At 40.4% G+C, this 24,417-nt stretch overlaps 1 protein-coding gene across 1 annotated transcript in view; it reads right to left on the reverse strand.

Annotated features, from left to right (window-relative positions):
* The window catches only part of LOC149324101 (WD repeat-containing protein 70-like), a 163,457-nt gene that overhangs the window by 122,280 nt on the left and 16,760 nt on the right, over window positions 1–24,417 (reverse strand). Inside the window, exons 4-5 of the mRNA XM_089496437.1 lie at window positions 22,876–22,984; window positions 20,884–21,070 (exon numbers count right to left, since the gene is read on the reverse strand). Of these exons, the coding sequence (XP_089352563.1) occupies window positions 20,884–21,070; window positions 22,876–22,984 (296 nt within the window). The remainder of the gene's footprint in view (window positions 1–20,883; window positions 21,071–22,875; window positions 22,985–24,417) is intronic.

Below are 24,417 nucleotides of genomic sequence, written 5' to 3' on the forward strand. Positions count from 1 at the left end.
GAATTACATAGAACACAGATTTCCTCAACTTGGCACTCTGCAGGAGTGCTAGACTACAACTCCCATCATTCCTAACTATCCTGCTGGCAATGTCATACAAAATTTATTTATTTATTTTGCTTATATCCCACCTTTCTCCCAACATAGGGACTGATGGCAGCAATAGGAGACTTAAACATAGGCCTGTTACAGACTGCCAAAATAAAGCTGCTTCGGGTCTCTTTGGAGGTATGCTGTTTAAATGATGCATGCATCCTAAGAATCCGGAAGCTGCACCAAAGCTGCACTCCAGTGCTTAGGAATGGAGTGTGGCTTTGGCGCAACCTCCGGACTCTTAGGACCCATGCATCATTTAAACAGCATACCTCCAAAGAGACCCGAAGCAGCTTTATTTTGGCAGTCTGTAACAGGCCATAGAGACCACCAGATTGTGGAAGGATAATTTAAAGTTTCCTATCTAAAGAATCCTGACTGTTAGTAACTGTCTATATTACTAGGAATCTCATGCTAGTATCACCATCTGGCACTTCATAATGAGTTGTGAATACTTATTACAAAGAAATCTCTTCCTTTCCATTGTTGCATGAAATGGAACTCTGCAGAAAAGAGTCACAGTTAACACAAAAGAACAAGAGGAAGAGAACTGAAGCTGTGTAGTGATTACAGGTTTTTAATGACCACTAATCAGGGTTAGGGTAGTATTTGCGGGCAACAAGTTGGTAGGGACAATTCTAAGGGTAGGAAAAGTAGAAATATGCCTGGTTAGTAAAGATGGAAGACATAACATATCGAAATATATATGAATGCACAGCTTGAGTAGGTCATGCACCTCCCCGTGAGTAAGCTTGGAGAAATGAAATTACACTGATCACTCTTAAAAGGCAGATGCTGCAATTCAATCATTGGTACCTATAGAGCTTGCTATAAATTCAGTCTCAGTGCTATTTCTTGGACAGAACATAAGAATGATAAATCAAGTGAACAATGTATGATGTTTCCTGTGTCATGACCCTTTAAATGTACAAGACAATATTATACAAGCACATTTGCCAGATGATACTGAAAACACCAAACACTGACAAAATAATTGGGGCAGTTAGCCAACTGAAGAAATCTTAAGTCATTCAGCTGTATGAGTTGATCTATTGATTGAATATACATAGCTGCAGGGCAGAGGGCTGGAAACAGATTTAGCTATTATATTCACAGTAGAGTAGACCTAAATGATTTCACACACATATTTTTAAGAGTCTGTACAATATACCTAAAAACATAGACAGAAATATTAAAAGTATCTGAAAATAATGGTACACTGTTTTAAACAGGCCAGCAACGTTGTGGTCAGCGAATACAGTTCCGTAGGTTTTAAAACATGATAATTAATCAGACAACACTTTTAAAATAGAATTTCTTCCTTTAGGAATTATTGCTCAATTCATTTGCAAAATAATGCAGATTTAATTAGTCGAAAGTGATATCATAGAGACAAAGAAAATTTCTTTAATGTTTTTAAGTGCTTTTTAAGTGCTTAAATGTTTTAAATGATGCCATCACACTTGATAGTAGACATCACCTTAGATGGCTAAAGGAGCATACCAAGGAATTCCAAAAGAAAATCAGCATGTGCTTTATAGATTACAGCAAAGACTTTGCATCAATCACAAGGAGCTATGCAATTCTCTCAAAGACATAGGAGTCCCACTATACTCATCAGAGTACTGATGAGAAACCTATACTCAGGAGAATAATAATAATAATAATAATAATAATAATAATAGGATGTATTTATATGCCGCCCAGGCGGCTTACAACAGAGGGGATAATAGACAGTTCCCTGCCCTCAGGCTTACAATCTAAAAAGACAGGAGAAGGGAATGGGGGGGAGGGGAGGGGATCAGGTCCAGCATTCTTCTCTCCCTCTGAGGCCTGGACCAAGGCAGATGGACTGGAGGGAGGGCTCTTTTTCTTAAATAGGCCATAGTTACAACAGAATATGGAGAATCAGAACTGTTGCCAATTGGCAAAAGGGTATGACAAGGCTGCATTTTATCACTCTTTCTATTCAACCTATACAGAAAACATAATATGAATAGCAGGTTTAGGCCTGGGCTGCATGTGCACTGCTGAAATAATCCGGTTTGACACCACTTTAACTATAAACTACAACAAACTAAAATTCCCAGAATCCCACAGCATTAACCCATGGCAGTTAAAGTGACTTCAAACTGGATTGTTTTGGTAGTACTGATGCAGTCTTAGACGAAAGAGGAGTGAAGATAGGAAAAAGAAACATCAACAATCTGACATATGTGGATGACACCATATTACCAGCAGAAAACATCATGGACTTGGAACAATTACTGAGGAAGATCAAGGAAGAAAGTGCAAAGGCAGGCTTGCTGATGAACACAAAGAAAACAAAAATAATGACCACAAAGGACCTACATAAATTCAACCTAGACAATGAGCAAATCAAAACAGTTCAAGATTTCTTGTACCATGAATCAAATATTGATCAGAAAAGAGATTGCAATCAAGAGATAAGAAGACCAGAAATGGAGGAACAAGATAAGATCTTAAATACCAAAGATACACAATTGAGCACTAAAGTTAGAATCATACAAGCCATGGTTTTCCCCATCGCTATGTATGGATATAAGAACTGAATAGTGAAAAAGGGGGCTAAAAAGAAAACCAATTGAGATGTGGTGCTGAGAATACCATGGACAGCCAAAAAGAAAAACAAATGGGTCCTTGAACAGATCAAGCCTGAAAAAGCCCTAGAAGTCAAGATAATCAAATTGAGGCTTCATACTTTGGCTACATCATGAGAAAGCACGAATCATTACAACAGACAATAATGCTGGGAAAGGTTGAGGGTAATAGAAGGAGAGGAAGACTGCAGGCCAGATGGCTAGACTCTATTAGGGATGATGGGCATGAATCTACAAGACTTAAGAAACCAAAGGAACAGTAGGGTCTTGGAGATGTCTCATCCACACAGTTGCCATGAGTTGAGGTTTACTCGAGGTGCATTATCTATTGAGTGTGAAAGAGAAATGCCTCTTTGAATTTTGGCACCTTTTTCAGTTTGGTTATTGCTTTGCACTGAAAATAGCAATATATTTTTAAAATCTGCTGCACAATTTATTAGGGATATCTTTTGAAAACAATCTCTTAGCAGGTTCCATTTATTAAATCTTTTTTTCTTCCAGATGAGCATTTGGGCCTTAAGAGAAACTGACAATCTAGCATCAGTGTGCAATCACATGATTTGAGCCGCAAATGCACGAACTCTCTCAAATATATTTTAAATCTTTTTTTTTAAAAAAATACAATATGCTTAACCTACTGTAGGAAGGAAGGAAGGAAGGAAGGAAGGAAGGAAGGAAGGAAGGAAGGACAATTTCATGCAGAGCATGAACAGCTGGTTCCAATCCTATTACTGTTTTGATTAGTAATTCTCCCATGCTGCCCATAAATTACCTTCAAATCATTAAAATTTAACCCATAATATGAGCCGTCACACAACAGTGTATTTTTATATATTGGGATACAACAGAAGAACTTGCTAGGCGACCAGTATTATGTGTGCAGAGGGGGGAAATTGGAGAATTCACACACAACTGTTTTGCAAAGTTAAGGATTCAGTCCTACATGTGCTATCCAGGAATTAGGTCTTTTCGGTTAAGAAAGACTTTACTTTTGAAAACACATACAAAGGATTGAAGTTGAGTCTTCCTTACCTGGAATTCCGAAACCCGAAATATTCCAAAAATGAAAATTCTTTTCATGGGTGGCTGAGAAAGTGACACTTTTGCTTTCTCGTGGTTCAATGTTCACAAACTTTGTGGGGGAAACAGATGGCCCTGAAGGGGCAGCTTGAAACCGCCCCTTCTGTAGATGGATTGGGACCACAGCAAACACATGCTGCATCCCCAATCCACCTTGAACCAGGCCAAAACAGGAGCAGCAAAGATCAGCTCCTTTTTCAGCCAGCAAAAAGCCAGCTTTTCAAACCCCACCATGGCTTGAAGCTGGCTGCAAGCCGCTCTGGTAGTGTGCTGCATAGAAACACTGTGCCAGCAGAGTGTCTTGAAACTGCCCATATTTGGGAGGCCACCCAACTATTGGACAGCTTCAGGCCATCATCAGAGCGTATAGTGTGTAAACACCATGCTCCAATGGCATCCTTTACAGGATGTCTGTTCCGGCCCTTTGCTTCACACACAAAATTATTTAAAATATTTATAAAATAATCTTCAGACTATCTAAGGTGTACAGTAGGGCCTCATTATACACTGACTTGCCATCCGTGGATTTAAGCAGCAAGCCTGCATTGTCTGAAATGGTGGTGAATGCCCATGGCTGTGCCATTAGGGACAATGGGACTACAGGTAAGCCCCATCCTGATGTGCCTAATGGCGGCGCAGTCATGCACACATGCCCCCACTGGGGACAATGGGACTTGACGTCCCGCAGCTTTTGCTATCCAGGGGTGGAGGGTGGGTCCTGAAGAGATTCTCCATGGATACCGAGGTTCCACTGTATATGAAACATAAATTAATTAATTTAGACTAGGGTCACATCTCCGAGATATCAAAGGTAGTAGCCCCCTTCAATCAACAAAGCTTCAAAACAAGCAACCCAGAGACCAAAAACCAGGCCACTATGTGTATGGTAAAGTAGCCTAAAAGATTGAATGTATGGTGAAGCCATGGTAAAAACTTAGGTAACAATTTCATATTGAGGCAAACCATTGGTCCATCTAACTCAGTACTAGCAACTGACTGGCTCTCCAGAGCTTCAGGCAAATTTATTTCTTATCAGTGCATGAAGATCCCTGATGGTCTTCCACCTAAGTATTAGCCAGGCTCAGTTTAGCTTCTGAAACCAGATAGGAGAAATATGCTCAAGGTGGAGTCACAACAGTGAAAAGAAAATTGCCTGGAGAAAGTGCTTGTAACAATAGGTGTGGCCCAATGATAGTTTCAGTAATTATTGGTCCCTCAATCCTATTTTTGCTTTCTGAAGAGAAGTCCTCTGATGAACCATCTGTCAATTCTTCTCTCCCTTTACAAGTCACAAGCTCTGTGACCACTCTTTCCACATGCTGAGATTCTATATGAGTGATGTTCCACAAAATATGACTTCACTAGAAGTGTATTTGTTTTACATTTTGATGTATTAAGTAGGGAACCAAATGAAACATCCTACAGCATAGCTTCCTTGCCCCAGCCAAACTACTTCTCAAATATGAGGGAGAAATACACCCTCTACTGGCCTAACATAATTGATTTTTAATCAAGAATACAAAATGCAGTCCATCATGACCCAAATGTTGAGTCAATTTAAGGGGGGGGGGGAGCCACAAACACAGTGGGGGGGAAATACAGTAAAACGTATATCTACAATCTTCAAGCTATCCAGAAGCAAAAAGTCTAAAAGCAGTAAATTTTAGTAAGGATCTGCTTCTGGAAAATGCATTTACTATTCAAATAAAGGTTAGATAAATCACAGCCAAAGATGTCAAAGATAATGAAAAAATAGTGACTGTGAAGCGAACAAATTTTGGTCACTGTGAATAATTCAAAGAAAAATAAATAAAGAAACCTGTTTAAAAAAAAAGGAGTCAGGAGAGGTCTCTCATCATCTTGACTGAGCTTTAATACATTTTTCAAGACTGAGAAAGAGAATCATTCACAGGAAATTTTAAGAACCAAACCATGTTCTCCTCTATCTTTGCACTTCCCAGTTTATTTAAAATTCACTATCTGTAGCAATGGTAACAGAAATGGAGAATTATAACTAGAATGAGCATAAACAACAAAGCGTCTTGTGGTAGTTTAAAGATAAAGTTGTTCGATGTATATGCTTTCATAGATTCAAGCCCACACCATCATATGCATTATATACCACAATGACTACCTCCCTTCTGCTGCCAACCCCCAACAAATGAGATCAGAGACACCTTAACATTTGAAAAACAATTTCAGTATAAGCCATAGACCTGGAAAATCCTGCTTCCATCAATTATTGCTTGATATCTTCAATCAGCAGAAATGACTCTAGTAATGAAAACCTTGTCAGTAAGAAAACACTTAGTGCTGTATCTTAGGCTGCATCCGCATTGCAGAAATGATCTGGTTTGACACCACTTTAACTGCTATGGGTTAATACTATAGAATTCTGGGAACTGTAGTGTGTTGGGACTTTGGTGCCCCAGCAAACTACAGTTCTCAGAATTCCATAACACTGAAGCATAGCAGTTAAAGTGGTGTCAAACCAAACTATTTCTGCAGTGTGGATGCAGCCTCAGACTCCTGGGCTGTCACTCATGAAGAAGCCTGGAATCCTAATCCAACTCAAGTCCCAGATTCAGCCTCTGACTATTTAGAGAAGTGACAAAGCAGGACTCTTCATTTGATTGTTAATACTAAATTTATTCTCTCTTTTCAGTTCATGGTTACTGAAGCAGCTTCCACTGTGGAAAGCTCCTATAGGGGCAATCTGGCCACATGCACCATTATGCCTTCTCATGAACAATAAACCAACATTCTTTAGAACGGTGGCTTCTTGTTCAAATATGTCCTCTCTCTCCTGCCAGTATTGATATAAAGTGCGCCCTTTGTCACAGAACCAAACAATTTCCAGGTTATTTGAGTATTCTGAGCCAAACTTTTACAGGTGTGAAAATCCTCTCCTTTTCATAAACAGAAAGCCAAGCGATGATGATGTTTTATTCCATATTCTTCAGCTTTGTAAATACTGTATATATTCATGTATAAGTCTAGAAATTTAGGTAAAAAAAGTTGACCCCCAAAACCTGATCTTAACTCTTATTTAAAAGAAGGAATCATCTCCTGGTGAAAAGCAAGAATATAATCTGTCCTGGAAGCATTTATCCTCTGTATTCTCTCATTCATCCAGCCTTAAGACTAAGCACATAGAGTTAATGTCTGCTGGAATTTTGTATGTTCTTTGACATTGTTTTACTTTCATTCATCCTTTAGATCCTTTGCTATATGCCCCTAAGTTTTACCCTTAACTTATCCACAGGTCATAGCAAAATCCTTCATTTTGGCCCCAAAACTTGCCCTCGGCTTATACATGAGGTCGACTTATAGGCCTGTTACAGACTGCCAAAATAAAGCTGCTTCGGGTCTCTATGGAGGTATGCTATTTAAATGATGCATGGGTCCTAAGAGTCCGGAGGTTGCGCCAAAGCCACACTCCATTCCTAAGCACTGGAGTGCAGCTTTGGTGCAGCTTCAGGATTCTTAGGATACATGCATCATTTAAACAGCATACCTCCAAAGAGACCCGAAGCAGCTTTATTTTGGCAGTCTGTAACAGACCATAGTTGAGTATATATGGTACCCTTTCAATGGGGAGGTATGGCGTTAACAGACGGACAAAAGTTGTTAAAGGACGTCGGGATCGATATGTAATACCTATCCCGTCTTCCTGTCCCTCTGTTAGCTCAAAAGAACCTAGGATCGTCCCAAACATACCACAATCCCTTACCTTGTTTCTTTGTAATGCCAGGTCGGTGAAGAATAAATCTCATATTATATACGACCTTTTAGATGAGCAAGCTCCCGACCTGGCATGTATCACGGAAACTTGGCTGGGGGAGGATAGTTCTGTAACTTGGGCCAAGGCCCTCCCAGCTGGGTATACGTTGAAAGAACAGGTTAGAGATTGTGGGCGAGGGGGAGGAGTGGCTGTAGTCCATAAAAGTCACATCATCTTGACTAGGAACTCGGTACCAAAACAGAGGCACATCGAGTGTATTTACCTGACTCTGAAAGCCAAGGACAGTACAGGGATTCTGTTGGTTTATCGACCACCCCGTAACCTAACAGACTCCCTGGCCGAGCTGACACAGCTGGTCTCGGAGCTGGTATTGGAGTCCCCTAGGCTTATAGTCTTGGGGGACCTCAATATCCCCTTCGAGGCCGGCTCAACAGATCCAACAGGCGCAGCTCGGTTGTTCATGGAATCCATGACAGCTATGGGCTTGTCCCAATTGGTTTCAGGGCCTACACACTGTGCAGGTAACACACTCGATGTAGTCTTCAGTACGGTCCGAGAATGTCCGTGGGTGGGAATTAATGCTATTTCCCCCCTGTCATGGACGGACCATTTCCTGGTCAAGATAGGACTGGATGCCACTATCCAAAAACCCCTCGGGGGTGGTGGACCTATTAGAATGGTCCGCTCTCGAAGGTTGATGGAACCCAAAAGGTTCCAAGACGCCCTAGAGGGTCTTATGTTTGGGAATGATAGCGACGCTGTCGAAACCCTGGTGGATAACTGGGATAGGAATCTCACCGGGGCTATAGACAGTATCGCTCCCGAGCGTCCTTGCCGGCCCGCTCCTACGAAAAGACCCTGGTATACAGAAGATCTTCGCCAGATGAAGCGGGCTGTGCAACGGCTAGAGCGCCACTGGCGGAAACATCAGAAATTATCTGACAGAACACTCCATGAGAACATGTTGCGTTCCTACGGAGTGGCAGTCGGTGCAGCTAGGGATGCTTTCTGTGCTGCACGGATTGCGTCAGCAGAGTCTCGTCCAGCAGAGCTGTTCAGGGTGGTCAGGGAATTAACCCAAGCCCCTGCCACCCAGAACCCTTTGCTTGAACCAACTATTGCCTGCTGTGACACTTTTAACAACTTCTTTGCTGACAAAGTCTCTCAGATAAGGGCTGATCTGGACGTCAGTTTTCAAGCAGAACCATCAGTAGAGGTATCCATCGCCTCTGGTAACAAGGTTATTCTGGATCAATTCGAGTTTGTGAGTACCGAGGACGTAGACAAGCTCCGTGGAGGTTTGAGAAAGACAACTTGCCCCCTTGACCCTTGCCCATCTTGGTTGACCATGCAGGGAGGAGATGTTATAAAATTCGCTCTCCATCTAATTATAAATACATCTCTTCGGGAAGGTTCTGTTCCATCATCTTTGAAACAGGCTGTGGTAAAGCCTCTATTGAAGAAACCTTCCCTTGATCCCCTATCTATGAGTAACTATAGACCGGTCTCCCTTGTACCATTTCTGGGCAAGGTGATCGAGAGGGCAGTTGCCTCTCAACTCCAGGCAGTCTTGGATGAAACCGATTATCTTGACCCATTTTAAACTGGCTTCAGAGTGGGTTATGGAGTTGAGACTGCCATGGTCGCCTTAGTCGATGATCTCCGTCTGGCCACTGACAGAGGAGATACTACTCTGTTGGTGCTCTTGGACATCTCAGCGGCCTTCGATACCATCGACCATGGTATCCTTCTGGAACGCCTGGGAGAATTAGGTATCGGAGGCACTGCGCTCCAGTGGTTCCGATCCTATCTCTCGGGTACGTTCCAGATGGTGAGGCTGGGGGACAGTTGCTCTCGTAAAAGAGAGCTTACATCAGGCGTCCCTCAGGGCGCCATTCTGTCCCCCATGCTATTTAATATTTACATGAAGCTGCTGGGATAGATCATCCGGAGCCATGGAGCTCGGTGTTATCAGTATGCTGATGACACCCAGATCTATCTCTCCATGTCTCCGACTGAAACAGTGACTAAGGATGGCATCTCTCCTCTGGATGCCTGCCTGGGGGCAGTAATGGGCTGGATGAGGAAAAACAAACTCAGATTGAATCCAGAGAAAACAGAGGTACTCTTGATAGGCTCCCCTAGCCCGGGCAGGGAAATTTGTCTTCCTGTCCTTGATGGGATTAAACTTCCCCTGAAGGATAAAGTACAGTACGTAGTTTGGGAGTACTCCTGGATCCATCCCTACATTTATCATCTCAAATAGATGCGATGGCCAGGAGTGCTTGGTATCAGCTCCGGCTGATTAGCCAACTACGTCCCTGTCTGGACCGGAGGGACCTAGAAAAGGTAGTACATGCGCCGGTAACCTCTCGTTTGGATTTCTGCAATGCGCTCTACATGGGGCTACCTTTGTATCAGGTTCGGAAACTACAGCTGATTCAAAATGCTGCAGCCAGGTTAACTACGGGGACACCGAGGTCCGACCATATAACACCTGTTTTAAAATCCTTACACTGGCTGCCTATACATTTCCGGTCCCAATACAAAGTGTTGGTTATTACCTTTAAAGCCCTAAATGGCTTGGGCCCGGGTTACTTGAGGGAACGCCTCTCCCTACATAATCCTCCCCGCACGCTCAGAACTACAGGAAAATGTTTACTTGACCACCCTAAGGTGAGATTGGTAACAACACAGCAACGGGCATTTTCAGCTGTAGCACCCTCTTTATGGAATGCCCTCCCTGAAGATATCCGCCACAGTGGAACGGTGGAAGCCTTCAAGAAGGCTTTAAAGACTTATCTCTTTCAACAAGCCTACCCTCCCAATTCCATCTAAGATTCTACCTCCTCTATTGTTTTTGCAGTTTGGTTTTAATAGATTGCTATGTTTTTAACAGTTTTTTATCTGATGTTTTTACTGTCGTTTGAATTTAATTCTATTTTAATATGTATTTTATGATGTAGACTCTTTTTACTGTTTTTACTGTTTGATTAACGACATGTACACCGCTTTGATCACTGGAAAAGCGGTTTATAAATAAACATTTATTATTATTATTATTATAATGAGAAAAGATGATGTAAATTCAGTTTGTTTTGATGAGGGATAAAGATGAAAAGATACAGGATTAATAACTGTACTTGTGATATATGCACAATTATCTTTCATGTTAACACTATATACTTATTTGAGGCATAAATTGCCTATATATATCTTATGCTACCATTCAGCAACAATGCCATACTCATACTAAACATAATATCTCTTGTATAAGATGGAACTCATTTTGTTACCTGCAGATGTTGTTGCAATACTTATTATCTTGAATTTAACTCATTTTAAAGCAACAATTATTAACTTTTTGATTATTATCATTGACCATAAACTTTGTAAAATCTGTAAATATATATTCTTGTAAGTTACAGGAAAAGCCAGCGTGGTGTAATGGTTTGAGTGCTGGAATCCCCAGTGGGCCATGGAAACTCACTGGGTGACCTTGCGCAAGTCACAGTCTCTCAGCCTCAGAAGATGGCAATGGCGCGGTACAGAGCACCAAAAAGAGGCACCTCTCTGGTGCCTGTCTTTGCTCCGCAGGAGTGCCGCAGCAAATAAATTGTGTGCCGCTGTGTGCAGCGAAAAAGAAGCGCCCAGAAGCGGCTCCTTTTTCTGGCGCTGCTGCAATGCAGCAAAGCGCCAGAGACGGCGCGGTGACGTCACAGCTACGATGTCATCATTACATGCCCTGTCTGCTTGGCGCTGCACAGCTGCGGCGCACCCATGGCATGCTAGAGTTGTGGGGCATGTGCACACCCCGCGCTCGAGCAACCCTAGCACGTCATGGGTTTGCCGCAAATGGCCCGTCTGTACCGGGCCAATGACAAACCTCCTCTGAACAAACTTGCCAAGAAAACCATGTAAGAGGGTTTCCTTAAGTTGGAAACAACTTGAAGGCAACACACACACACACATACACACAAGTCACAGGAAAAGGTCTCCATGAACATTAAGATGGAATACTAAGGGAGAGGTTAAAGAATTTAGAGCTCAATTTTCAAAATAATTTGAAATATAATTGATAACATAAATATTCACTTAAATCTAAAAATGACAGCAAATCTGCAGTTATTTGTTTCTATTATATTTAGACCAAACACTGTATTTTCCTTAACAATCAGACTATTTAAAATTAAGCCACTGGCATGATTACTATAAGATATTGTGTTGTGGCCTAAGATGACCAATTCTGTTTTAGGGAAAGCTCTGGAGCATTCCTTCCTCAATGCATTCCAGGTGTACCCAACTAAGTAGAATGTATTTAGAAGACAATGTTTGATTTGTCCAAACAAACAAACAAACAAAAAGCCTGTACATGTTTAGACATTAAAATTTTGCTTACTGTATATACTCATGCATAAGTCTAGAAATTTTAGTCTAAAAATTGATCCCAAAAAAACAGAGTTGACTTTTCAATGGGTCAATATAAGTGCTGTACTTTAACTCTTACAGTGCACCCACGCCTTATGCAGATGTGTTTTACGCGGCTTCCAGCATACGTGGAAGCCGCTTGGGAGGGAAAGAATGGTGCGCGGCCCTATGGTGTGCATGCACTGCTCAGTCACATACACGAGCCCTATTATTTCCTATGGGGCTCAAGCATAGGTGGATTTTCCCTTACGCGGGGGATCTGGAAAGGATCCCCCGCATAAAGAGGGGGCCCACTGTATTTTAAAAAAGGAACTATCTCCTGGTGAAAGGCAAGAGTGTAATCTGTCCTGGAAGCATTGATCCACCTTTACTCTTTACTATCTCATGCAGCCTTTAGTGTGAACACCAACAATAACTAGCAGTAGTTAAACCTCTGCTAAAAAAGCCCTCTTTAGAGATCCCCTGATTCGCAACAACTATCGACCTGTTTCGGTGCTGCCTTTTTTGAGGAAGGTGATCGAGAGAGCAGTTGCCTTCCAGCTTCAAGCGATCTTGGATGAAACGGATTTTCTAGATCCATTTCAAACTGGCTTCCGGGCAGGCTATGGAGTTGAGACTGCCATGGTCGCCTTAGTTGATGATCTCCGTCTGGGCATGGACAGGGGAAGCATGTCGCTGTTAGTGCTTTTGGACATCTCAGAGGCTTTCGATACCATCGACCACGGTATCCTTCTGGAACGCCTGAGGGAGTTGGGTATTGGGGGCACTGCGCTCCAGTGGTTCCGTTCCTACCTCTCGGGCAGATTCCAGATGGTGCAGCTGGGGGACTCCTGTTCCGATAAGAGGGAACTTACATCTGGTGTCCCTCAAGGAGCTATTTTGTCCCCCATGCTATTTAACATTTACATGAAACCGCTGGGAGAGATCATCTCGAGACACGGGGCGCGGTGTTATCAATATGCTGATGACACCTAAATATGTTTCTCTGTGTCTCCGACTGATGCAGTGACTAGGGATGGCATCTCTCCTCTAAATGCCTGCTTGGAGTCAGTAATGGGCTGGATGAGGGAAAACAAACTCAGTCTGAATCCAGAGAAAACGGAAGTACTGGTGATAGGCTCCCCGGGCCCAGGTAGTGAAATTTTTCCACCTGTCCTGAATGGGGTCACGCTCCCCCTGAAGTACTTAGTTCGCAGCTTGGGAGTGCTTCTGGACTCGTCGCTCCAATTGACATCTCAAGTGGATGCGACGGTCAGAAGCGCCTGTTATCAGCTTTGGCTGATACGCCAGCTGCGACCCTATCTGGGCCGGGGGGAACCTTGAAACTGTGGTACACGCTCTGGTAACCTCTCAATTGGATTTCTGTAATGCGCTCTACATGGGACAACCCTTGTACCAATCCCGGAAGCTTCAATTAGTGCAGAATATGGCAGCAAGATTGGTCGCCGGTTGTTTTAGAGCTGACCATATAACACTCGTCTTACAAGATCTTCATTGGCTGCCCATTCGCTTCCGGGCGTAATACAAGGTGTTGGTAATTACCTATAAAGCCCTAAATGGCTTGGGCCCAGGTTACTTGGAGGACCGCCTCTCCCCATATAATCCGCCCCGCACACTCAGGTCAGCCGGGAAGAATTTGCTGAGGGTGCTAACTGCGAGATATGCGTCAACCTCGCAAAGGGCCTTTTCCATCTCGGCCCCACAAAATTGGAACACCCTTCCCGATGAGCTCCGCTCCATCACCTCCCTGGATCTCTTTAAAAAGAGACTGAAGACCTTCTTGTTCTGTCAAGCTTTCCCCCATGTGCCTTGATATGTGTGGTTTCCCTCCTGATATGTATCTTGTACCATTGATTATCAACTCAGCTGGCTTTGATACGGTTTTTATGGTCTTAAATTGCGATTGAATTTTTATTGTCAAGTTTTAATGTTATGTATATATCATGTTGTTATTTTTGATTATTGTATTTTGTATTCTTTGTTGTGCACTGCTTTGATCAGTTCTGGAAAAGCGGTATATAAATAAATTTTATTATTTATTATTATTTATTAACAATAGTGCCTGCTGGAATTTTCTAAGTTCTTTGGCACTGTTTTCCTTTGCTTTATCCTTTAGATCCTCTGTAACATGTCCCTAAGATTTACACTCAACTTATCCATGGGTCATGTCAAAATCCATAATTTTGTCCCCAAAACCTACCCTCGACTTATACATGGTTGACTTATAGTCGAGTATATACAATATATCTTATTTTTTCCTTATCAACTTGTATATTATATATTATCAGACTCCTATTTGAATAAGTAATCCCACAAAATCCTACACAAAATTAGCTTAGTATTTCATTTGAATTTCTCCTAATACTTGCACAACAAACATTCAAAAGACTGTCCAAAGATTATGATACAGAACGATAAAACCTATTTACTGGCTAATTGACTTGCTCCCCCATAGCTCATGAAATTCTACCCAATTATATGGTTTCAACCTCTTATCTGATTTCCCTTAAGAAAACACAAGCTCAGAGAGCATTTATACTGCAAGATTTACTATTCTATACACAGTGATACTCAAAGGCAGACTCTGAGAATTCCAGTTCAGTTTAGCTTCTTTAATATGGAAATGGATTTATTACATTCACAGACCAATGAGAAATGATACAAAAAACAATTGCATCTTGGGATTTTTTTTAAAAAAAACCCAAACATTTTTTTAAAATCAACAAAAAATCATTCTAATCTCTATGGAAGCCAGAAAGACATTGTTAGCCTTTATAACCTTCATTAACTTTACACTGTAGATTTTATTCTGAATTGCTATATCCTTTTTAAATTAGCTTAGTAGGTTGCCCTAACAAAGGACTGATCATACACTTTCGATCGTGAATAGTCTCCTACGTTCCTTTTTTTAAAAACAATGATATACACAATGCCAATGGATGAATTGCTTGCCTATTTTTTCTCTTGTTGTCTTCTGTATTTTAATTTAAATTGAAATCATATGACTGAAATTATTACTTGAAATGAGAACTAACATCTCATACAAGTATGCATTTGTGGCCAATCACCTTTATTACTATATTTGATTCTGTGGGATGTCTGCTTCCCTTGGTTCCATCTTGTCGACATTTTACCTTAAAAAACAAGTTTATCTTCAAGTCTGTGGAACTCACTGGAACAATATTCTAGCATTCCTTAATGTGACTTGTATCTGCTGTCACAAATGACAAATTCAGCATGATAAGAAATGCTACCACCACTACAGACAGTCCAAACTGTTAGCAGGGACTGAAGTGATAACATTTTGTAGAAAGTAATTTCATTACAAACGTATGGGGTATTTCATTAAATATGTCAGACTTTGAAAGACTGAGACTGTTTCAAGAATGTTTTTAATTTGGAGTACACTTTATTCACCCCAGCTAACCTAAATTTTATTTTGAAGCTTCCCTTCTTTTTGCCCTCAGGCACCTACCCAACCTCTTCCTCCAAAAACCTAGGGCTGAAAAACCTTCCACAGCAATCCTCACCAAAAAAAGACCTTCAGCCAAATCAGGGTTTAAAACTTCACAGACTAACCAGAATGAATTTATCTAGCTGTGCCTTATAGATCATAAACCTGACTTTCCCAAGATCTGTACAAGTGTAGGTAAAACAAGGCAGTTCCCAAACCCAAAGCCTGCCATTCCTGCCTCCATTAGTAGGATCCCCATTCTTTAGGTCAAAACAAAGACAGAACACCCATCTTCAGGTCATAAAGTAAATTTGTAAACTGGCCTACTGATAACACTAAATAGTTCCTCAGTGCTACCTAGTCTGAAAGCATTTGCCTACCATTAAGTGAGTGCCTTTCCCCCTGAACAAGACAAAAGGAAAATTTATTTGACCACTGCGCCATTTACATTGTTTTTCTCAGGATCAAAAGGACATGATTGCTGGTAAACCAATATAGAACTCCTTCTTCATTGAATTTTGACAAGTCATATGGCTGAAACATCTTCAACTATAAATGAGTCAGTTTGAATTTATTTTGGTGATGGGTAGAAGAATTTTGAATGGCAAACGATTTACCCTTGGTTTGCAGTAAATCTTTTTTTTAAAATTTAATTTACCCAAGGCCAGGGAAGAATAAAACACTTCTCTAAATGACAAGTGCAGAGCATTCATAAATATTGTTTTATCAGTTGCTGTTGTGTGCCATCAAGTAATTTCCTTATGGCTATCCCAGGGTACACATCATGGGGTTTACATGGCTGGATTGAGATTTGAACTATGGTCTCCAGAGTCATGGTCCAACACTCCAGCCACTACACCATGCTGGCTCTCAATCTCATTTCACTGAACTTAATCTTGCTTTAAATTATAGAAGCTTGGCATCAAGGTGAACATTACTTTTCAGCAATACATTCAGACTATATTTTCAGGAAAATGTTAATTGTGCACCACTTGTACTTTTTTTTAAAAAAAACACAACTCTGTCTCTCTGACAATGATAGAATCACCATCTTTTACTTTCTATTTCTGCTGCATATGCAATCCCAGGAAGCTCTCCAGATCATCCACAATGGCCAGAGCTGCCTTTTCAGCAGTCTTTGGTGTAATGAATTATAGTGAGGTGGGCAGATTTCAGGTTCACAAGGGCCAGTAGACAGCATTAACATTTTTAAAATGCTAGATTTTAACTATAATGTAGTGGACAGATTTCATGTTCATAAGAGCTTAGACAGCATTAACATTTGAAAATGCTAGGTAATACTCAGTGAAATTCACCTGATAAGCTCACATGTGATTAAATCAAGTAACAACCTCATAAAATGGATGATTTAGCTTTGCAACTGTGGAGTTCCTGCAAAGAAAGCTATTTTGCATGGTTCGTGAAAGTTTAAAATGTTACATTCACTTGTAGTCTTTTTGTATTTGTAACATTTTCTTTTTTTAAAACCCATGCAAATCTATGCATAAGTAGCTGAAAAGACAGAAACATTACTGTAGAGGTAGCTTAAAGAGTATTTTAAATACTCTTTATTTGAAAGAGTTTCATTCAGCAGAAAAATAAAAAAGCAGCTCATTTGATCTGTCTATAAACAATCCGACAAAAGACTATCAAAAGGGCACTGTCATGACATTAATGAAATCACAGTGGGAGTTGTTTGCTGAATTTTTGTCTCTGACTCCTCTATTTTTCTACTGTCTGCCTCTTTCATAAACCGCAATAAACTCCACGGCTTTGATTGTACCACCTTCAACTGAAGGTTGGGATTCCAGATGTTGGACTGCAATTCCCAGCTTTCCTTACCACTGGGCAATGCTGGCTAGGGCTGTTGAAGTCTAACAATATCTGGATAATTTTTTTATTTCTACTCCTACCTCAGGACTTCTTCAATTGCCTTCTAAGTGATTCTATCAAACCCATTCACATAACTTCTTCTCTGAATAGTACTCTTTTCTCTTTTCAGGAGAGGAACACGGGAACAGCTGAAATCTAATGTGGTAGAAATCAGCAAATATGTTGTCCCTCTTCATGGGAATTTTCACAGCTCTGCAGTGGTCTTAAACCACAGTTAAAGAATAATCAAGATTAATGATTCTCATATGTAGGTAACCAGTTCAACTGGAAGTGATAGGTGGGAATAGGACCCTGTTTGCAACACAGAATGTAAAATTGGTTTGCAGACCCTTGCTTGTTTGCAAGCACTAAACCACAGAACTCAGTTCACATGTCACGGCAAGCTATGTTTAAGTGCATTTGGTTTGAGAACATATACATGTGAAACCATTCATGGACATCCTGACTGAATAATTCAGGATTTTTTTGATTCCTGTGATAGGAGAACTAGTTCAATGAGGAAGCTTCCTTGCTTCCTTCCCAAAACTTTCTCATAAGGAAGCTAAATATTCTTAATTCAAACACTGTCTTCATCTCACCATTAATAACCAGCAGCTATCTGTTGAGACAGATTTAACCTTAAATTAAAACCAGTATTTTTTTAAAGAAAGAAAACATTTTTGTATAATATCACGGTTTAAATAAATTGGCATATTATGGATGATTCAAAAGATCCATATGAAATAACTTATTGAAATAAAAGATAACATCTCAGTCTAATTTAACTGCCAAATTGTTTCAAACTGGCACAGCCGACTTTTCAAGATTCTTGCAATGATATTGTATTTGTCAAATTTCTTTCTCTGTAATACCGGAGGCAGAGAAAATTGTCAAGGAGGCAGCAGTGGTGGTCAGAGAAGAAGTTGCTGGACTGGGTAGGTGGATCTCAGAGACATTCAAGGAGATTTTCTAACCCACTTCTCTTGGCACGCCTCAGTTCTGACTAAAGCCCTATCCTCAAAAGCCAGGCATTTGGAAACAAGCCTCTCAGAGCTGTCTCTCACTGTGCCAGCTGTTACTGCCACCATTTTGCACAGCAGGGGAAAAGCGCAACAGGTAACAAACTGATTCTGGTCTACATTCCACCATAAAATACCAGTTACAGCCCTTGCGGCTAATTATGTTACAAACAAAGACTTCTCATGATTCAGGCCAATGCAAATGACCTGTCTCAATGAATGTTCTTCCACCAAACCAAGTATCTGATTAGCACTATTTTTCTGCAGTCTCACACTGCTACTTGGGATCCATTCATTCCTGAATTAACCATTTTACTAGGTCTACTTTGTCTATACAAAGTAGCCTCTGGTTAGCTTAACAGCAAATAAATAAATAAATAAATAAATCATTTTAACTAGAATCATAACACTGTCAACTTGGGCTATAATATTTAGTTGTTGAAAAATATTCTGATCAATTAAAAAGATGTCCCTAATTAGTCAGCAGACTTCAACATTTTTTTAATATTAATATTTAAAAACATTGTGTAAATACATGGGTTCTTAAATGTTTACAAAAACCAGAGACAGTCCCTTCTCAAAAGAAGGATATCCTTATGTATTAACAACAGGGAATGGTTCTTTCAAAATGTCTCCTCAGCACATGCATGCATGACCTAAACATCGCTGGAGAACAAGACTACATGTTGGGGGTGGAGGGAGAACTGCACTCCAGCATCTGCTACATCCATACCTCTTTGAGGCCATGAAGGGAGAAAGGTAGCATGTTTTTCCTTCTCTCTTTTCATTGACACTACTGACAGGGAAAATTATGCCTGCTCCTCAGGTACTATAGCATCAGTACCTTTTTGAGGTCTCTTGAATGAAACTATAGGCTTTGCATCCTCTGGATCTGCAGCTGCCCAAAGCATGCCCCTGATTTCTGCCAACAAGGGGAATAAACATGGCAGTGGTGCATATGCTATCCAGCTGATGGGAGAGGCACTTCTTACTGTTTTCAAATGTCTTACAGTCTCCCTCTTGAACAGCAAATCAATACTTCCTGAGGATTTTCCACCTCTTTTTAGAGTTGTAGGTCTTCATTGGCAGATTCATGTAGGTCAGTAAACATAGTAAGTTTCTCTTGATGTTCTTCATTTAGTTAATAACATTATTCATTTCTCCTCCATACACATACACACTTCACCCTTCAGCAATCATTCACCCGGTGATATCATCCAAACTGAATGATCAAGTAGATTCAGAATGTAAGGATCTTTGGCATCTTCAACACAGACATTGTAACTTTAGATACTAAAGTGAAGCTATCTTCAAGAAATGTCCAGTTAGGGACCAAAAATCACTTCAAAAGACTTATAAAAATTATTGAAAAGTACTCCCCCAGCAGCCCCCTTGAAAATCCTCTCCTGTCATTCTGCATAGTCCTGCTCACTTTCTGATCACGTTAAGAATATCATAAATAAAGAATTTCAGACATAGTGGGCTACAGTGGGCTCAATCATGATATTATGCACAATGACAAAGAACTTAAGAAAAAAAAAGAAGAGGTGACAAGAGGAATATAGCAATATGTTTAAGAGTGATTTATTTTAGTATGAGGTTTCATGGATATCCACTTCTTCAGATGCAGTGATACCAACCCACCCACAGATGAAACTTGAACAGTGCATCTGAAGAAGTGGATTGATACCAATATAAGTTCATGCTAAAATAAATCAAGTCTTAATGGTGTTAAATAAATCAGTAAATCAAAATAAAATAAACTACGTCTGAAAGGTGTTGCTAGACTCCTCTTTTCATTTCTTTCTTTCTTTCTTTCTTTTTCTTTCTTTTTCTTTCTTTTCTTTTTTGTGGGGCTGCAAAGGGAGTAACATGGTTATCTTTTTGGAAAAGAAATTTAAGATTTCATCAGCTCCCCAAGGTGGTTCCAAATAGCTTGAAATGTAATATTAGAAAACATGAAACATTTAGAAAAACTGACCATGTTCACACAGAATGATAAGCCAGTTTTATGTGCTGCAAATAGGAAGCACACTGACACACACAGCCCATTTGCTCTCTTTTAGTCCTCATTTTGTGAAAAACAAGCAAGTAAAACAAACTAGAAGGAATCTCATTACAATATCTAAACTTTGGTGCTCTAGAATACTACAATGCTACATTTGAAAATAGCTCCTGGAAACACATTTCTGATTGAAGATGCCATCTCTTTTTGTCAGGCCAGTGACAGATGGATTATCTGACTTTTGGAACATCCCTCCCTGCCTTTTGTTGTTGCTGCTGCTGCCTGTCTGCATTGTGTCTTTTTGCCTTATCCCAGTTATTCTCCTAAATATGTGTTTGGGTCCATTTGGGAGAGCTTAATGCTCCGGCAAAATATTATTCTGTGGTATTTGCTAATAGAGAAATATTGTGCTGGACAAACAAATCAGGTGCCAAAATAATATATGTCTTCCTGGTTTGTTTTACAGACTAGCAAGAAACAGGAATAGATGGCCTGTGTATATAATTATTGGGGGCTCTGGCTTACTGTTACATGCAAGCATGTCTTTTAAGAGATTCAGAACTGACCTCATCTTCTTCCTGGATATTATCATTGTCATCCTCATCTTCATCCTTATCACTGCCCTCATAGCCAGGAGGAAGTGGTGGGCCAATGAGTTCATCATCAGAATCTTCCACTGACCCTTGGGGTGGCAGAGGTGGACCAATCAGTTCATCATCTGAGCTATCTTCGCTTTCACAGCTTGCTGAGTCTCTAGGTGAAAGGATGACAGGTGAAGAAGCATGTACATTATTCATTGCACCCACTTTTGCAGAGGACTGTCACTGATGTCCCCAGCAAATCTACCTACTGCATTGCTGCCAAATGGGGAATGGAGACCACCATGCCTGGTAGTATCTGTGCAAGGGAGTCAAGAGATTAGATGTAAAATGGTGAGGAAATATGGCAGTTTGTGAGGAAGGGGGATTTGTCTGGATGTTGTAAGGTGTGTGATAGGACTACTTCTGCCCCAATAGCAGCAATTCTTGCCACTTCCATTTCTGCTAGCACCAGCAACAATGCAGCAAGTTGGCAGGGAGGATTTGCTAGGGAAAAAGAGAGAAGTGCCAAGTCCAATTCCTTTCTTTTCCAATCAGCACTTTATTCCCAGGAAATAATAGTAACAGCTCAGTGCCTTTCAAAACTTGCAGACAAATAATAATAATAATAATAATTATTATTATTATTATTATTATTATTATTATTATTTGTATACCGCCCTCTGGCAAACCAATCCGGGCGGTTAACAACAGTAAAATATAAAATATGACAATTAAAAACACTTTATCCCCCACCCCCCTTAATGTGAGTGGGATTTCTTTCCAAAGATCCTAACTAACAAGAGAGGAAAATGTTTGCTGATGTTGCTTCTCTCGCTTATTCTCAGCTACAGTCAAAAAGAGACTGAGGTAAAGGTTGCAAGCAGGTGAAACTTGAGAAACACTACTTGTTTAGCTACTGCCGCTATCAATGAGAAAGAAAGAGACTATGGAATGGCAGCAATTGGTACTGCTACGTCTCCTCTATAAAGATTCCCCCGCCCCAAAAGACCAACAAAGGGGGAAAGTCTCACCCACTGCTGGGAAACGGCTTGCAATCCATAGTTGAGAAAACAGGCATGCAACAAGAACAAAAGGATCAGACACTCTAGTATCAAGACAATGTTTGAGGAAAGCAGTGTTATAATGTGAATGGGTTTACTTAAAATTGGAGCTCAGAGTTAAGTGGCACATTTTTACAATAATTAATATACTTTGCTATAATTCCTTAACAATAGGATGATCAGTTGCCCAATGACAGCAGTTCCTACCGACATATACCAGTTGGTAAAGCTGAAGGCAGCAAGAAAACAAGTTTACATTATAGGTGGGCTGTTAATAATCAGGAGCCTTGGCGGTCTTTTATTCACAGGGCTGCTATCAATCAAAACTGATTTTATGGCATACAATATGTATATACGTGTGCGTGTACACACAAACACACAAAACTCTCAACACCAGTTATAAGTACCATATATACTTGTCTATACATCTAAAATTTATGCCCAAAAATTGACTCCAAAATCCCAGGTCGACTTATTTATGGATCAGTATGATAATGTAATAGCAGCTCTTTCAGATTTCCCCATGCAGTTTCTTTCTGTCCTGAGCCAAGCAGATAGAGTCCTTGGAGATTGATTGATTGCTGTTTAACAGTCCCTCTCCAGCCCCCATGCTTCACTGTCTCAGGAGTGAAGGCTGAAACACTTAAGCCTCCTATTGATTACTGCTTTTCTCTTGTCCTTTGCATACACACACTGAAGGAGCCTCCACGACACTCGATCTATCCGCAGGTCATGTCAAAGTCCATAATTTTGGCCCCAAAACTTGCCCTCGACTTATACATGAGGGCAACTTTGGTCAATCCATTTGCAACAATGTAATATCATCTTGCTTAAAGGTTGTTACCAGACCACCTCTTATTCTCCAGCCAGACCTAAAACCATAAACACATCTACAAGTTACTATTTTTATTTATACCTGGAAGATGTCCTTCCTACTGGACATGGAGTTGCAGATGACAAATTATCAACTCCAAGCTGATTACCAAGTTCTTTTTCTTTCTCAGCAGCTGCTTTCTCACGTTCTTCTGAAAAAGCAAAGAACATATAGAGTGAGAAGGGATAGCAATCTGTTACCTGCTTTAAAGGTTTTACTTATGTTCTGAAATGGATGGAGCAAAAAGAAAAAAAAAATCTAATAGTGCATAACAGACATTCATAGGTTATCACATCTTATTGTATACTTTATACTCATGTGTAAGTCTAGAAATTTTAGTCAAAAAATTGACCTAAAAAAATTGAGTTGACTTATCCATGGGTCAATATAAGTACTGTACTTTAAATCTTATAAAAAGGGAACCATCTCTTGGTGAAAGGCAAAAGTGTAATCTGTCTTGGAAGCACTGACACACACACACCTCTGCTCTCTCATCTATCCAGCATTTAGTAGGAGCTCAAACAGTTATGCCTGTTGGAATTTTGTTAAGTTCTTTGGCATCATTTCCTTTGCTTCATCCCATAGATCCTTTGTCACATGCCCCTAAATTTTACCCTCAACTTATATATGAGGTCATATCAAAATCCATCATTTTAGCCCCAAAACCTGACCATGACATAAGGTCAACTTATAGTTGAATATATATGGTAGTTTTTCTGATATCACTGTCTTTAACCCTGTGTCAAAGGAATTTCTTTTCAATACAACCAGTACATAAGGTTCAGACAAGAGTTCACTTCACCCCTTAACTGAAATTTGTTGTTGTTAAATGCAGTCAAGTCAAGTTTGTTTTATGGCAAACCTATGAGAGACTTGAAAGTCACTCTATCATTGACAGCCCTACTCAGGTCTCACAGACTAAGGGCCATGACTTCCTTGATTGTGTCTATCCCTCTGGAAAGTTGTCTTCTTTTCCTACTGCCTTTCTACCTTACCAAGCATTACTGTCATTTCTAGGGAGTCATGTTTTCTCATTTTATTGGTCAAAGTACAAAAGTATCAGTTTAGGGATCTTGGCTTCTAGGAGAGTTCAGGCCTGATTTGCTCTAGGACACATTTCCTTGTCTTTCTAGCAGTCCATATAATCCTCAGAAGTGTTCTCCAACACCACATCTCAGCTTTATTCACTGTGCAGCTTTCATAGCCATAGATAGAAATACAGTAACATGAACAATCCATACCTTAGTATTCAATTACATATAACTGAAGTTTACACCTTTCACTTTTTTTAAGGTGTTTCGGGTAGCTAGAGCTAAGAAAAAATGAGGTGGAAATGGTCACATCTGTGTTTTTGTAGAAGAGACACAATGAATCCAACTGGCAACTGTAAGGAGAGTTGCTTCCCGAGGGGGGGGGGACTTTCCCCCATCCGAAAATAGCCAACGGCACTCACCACAAACTCTGGAGTACTGCTGTTTATTTTGCTCTGTTTTGGGAAATTCTTACATTGCCCTCACCTGTTCTTGGCCTAAATGGAACTAATTTCAAGCAGAGACTGGATAGTCACTTCTTGAGTAGAAAACA

Source organism: Sceloporus occidentalis, unplaced genomic scaffold, assembly GCF_023333645.1.
Source record: "Sceloporus occidentalis isolate IW3139 unplaced genomic scaffold, rSceOcc1.0.p SCAF_1, whole genome shotgun sequence".
NCBI classification, from domain to species: domain Eukaryota; kingdom Metazoa; phylum Chordata; class Lepidosauria; order Squamata; family Phrynosomatidae; genus Sceloporus; species Sceloporus occidentalis.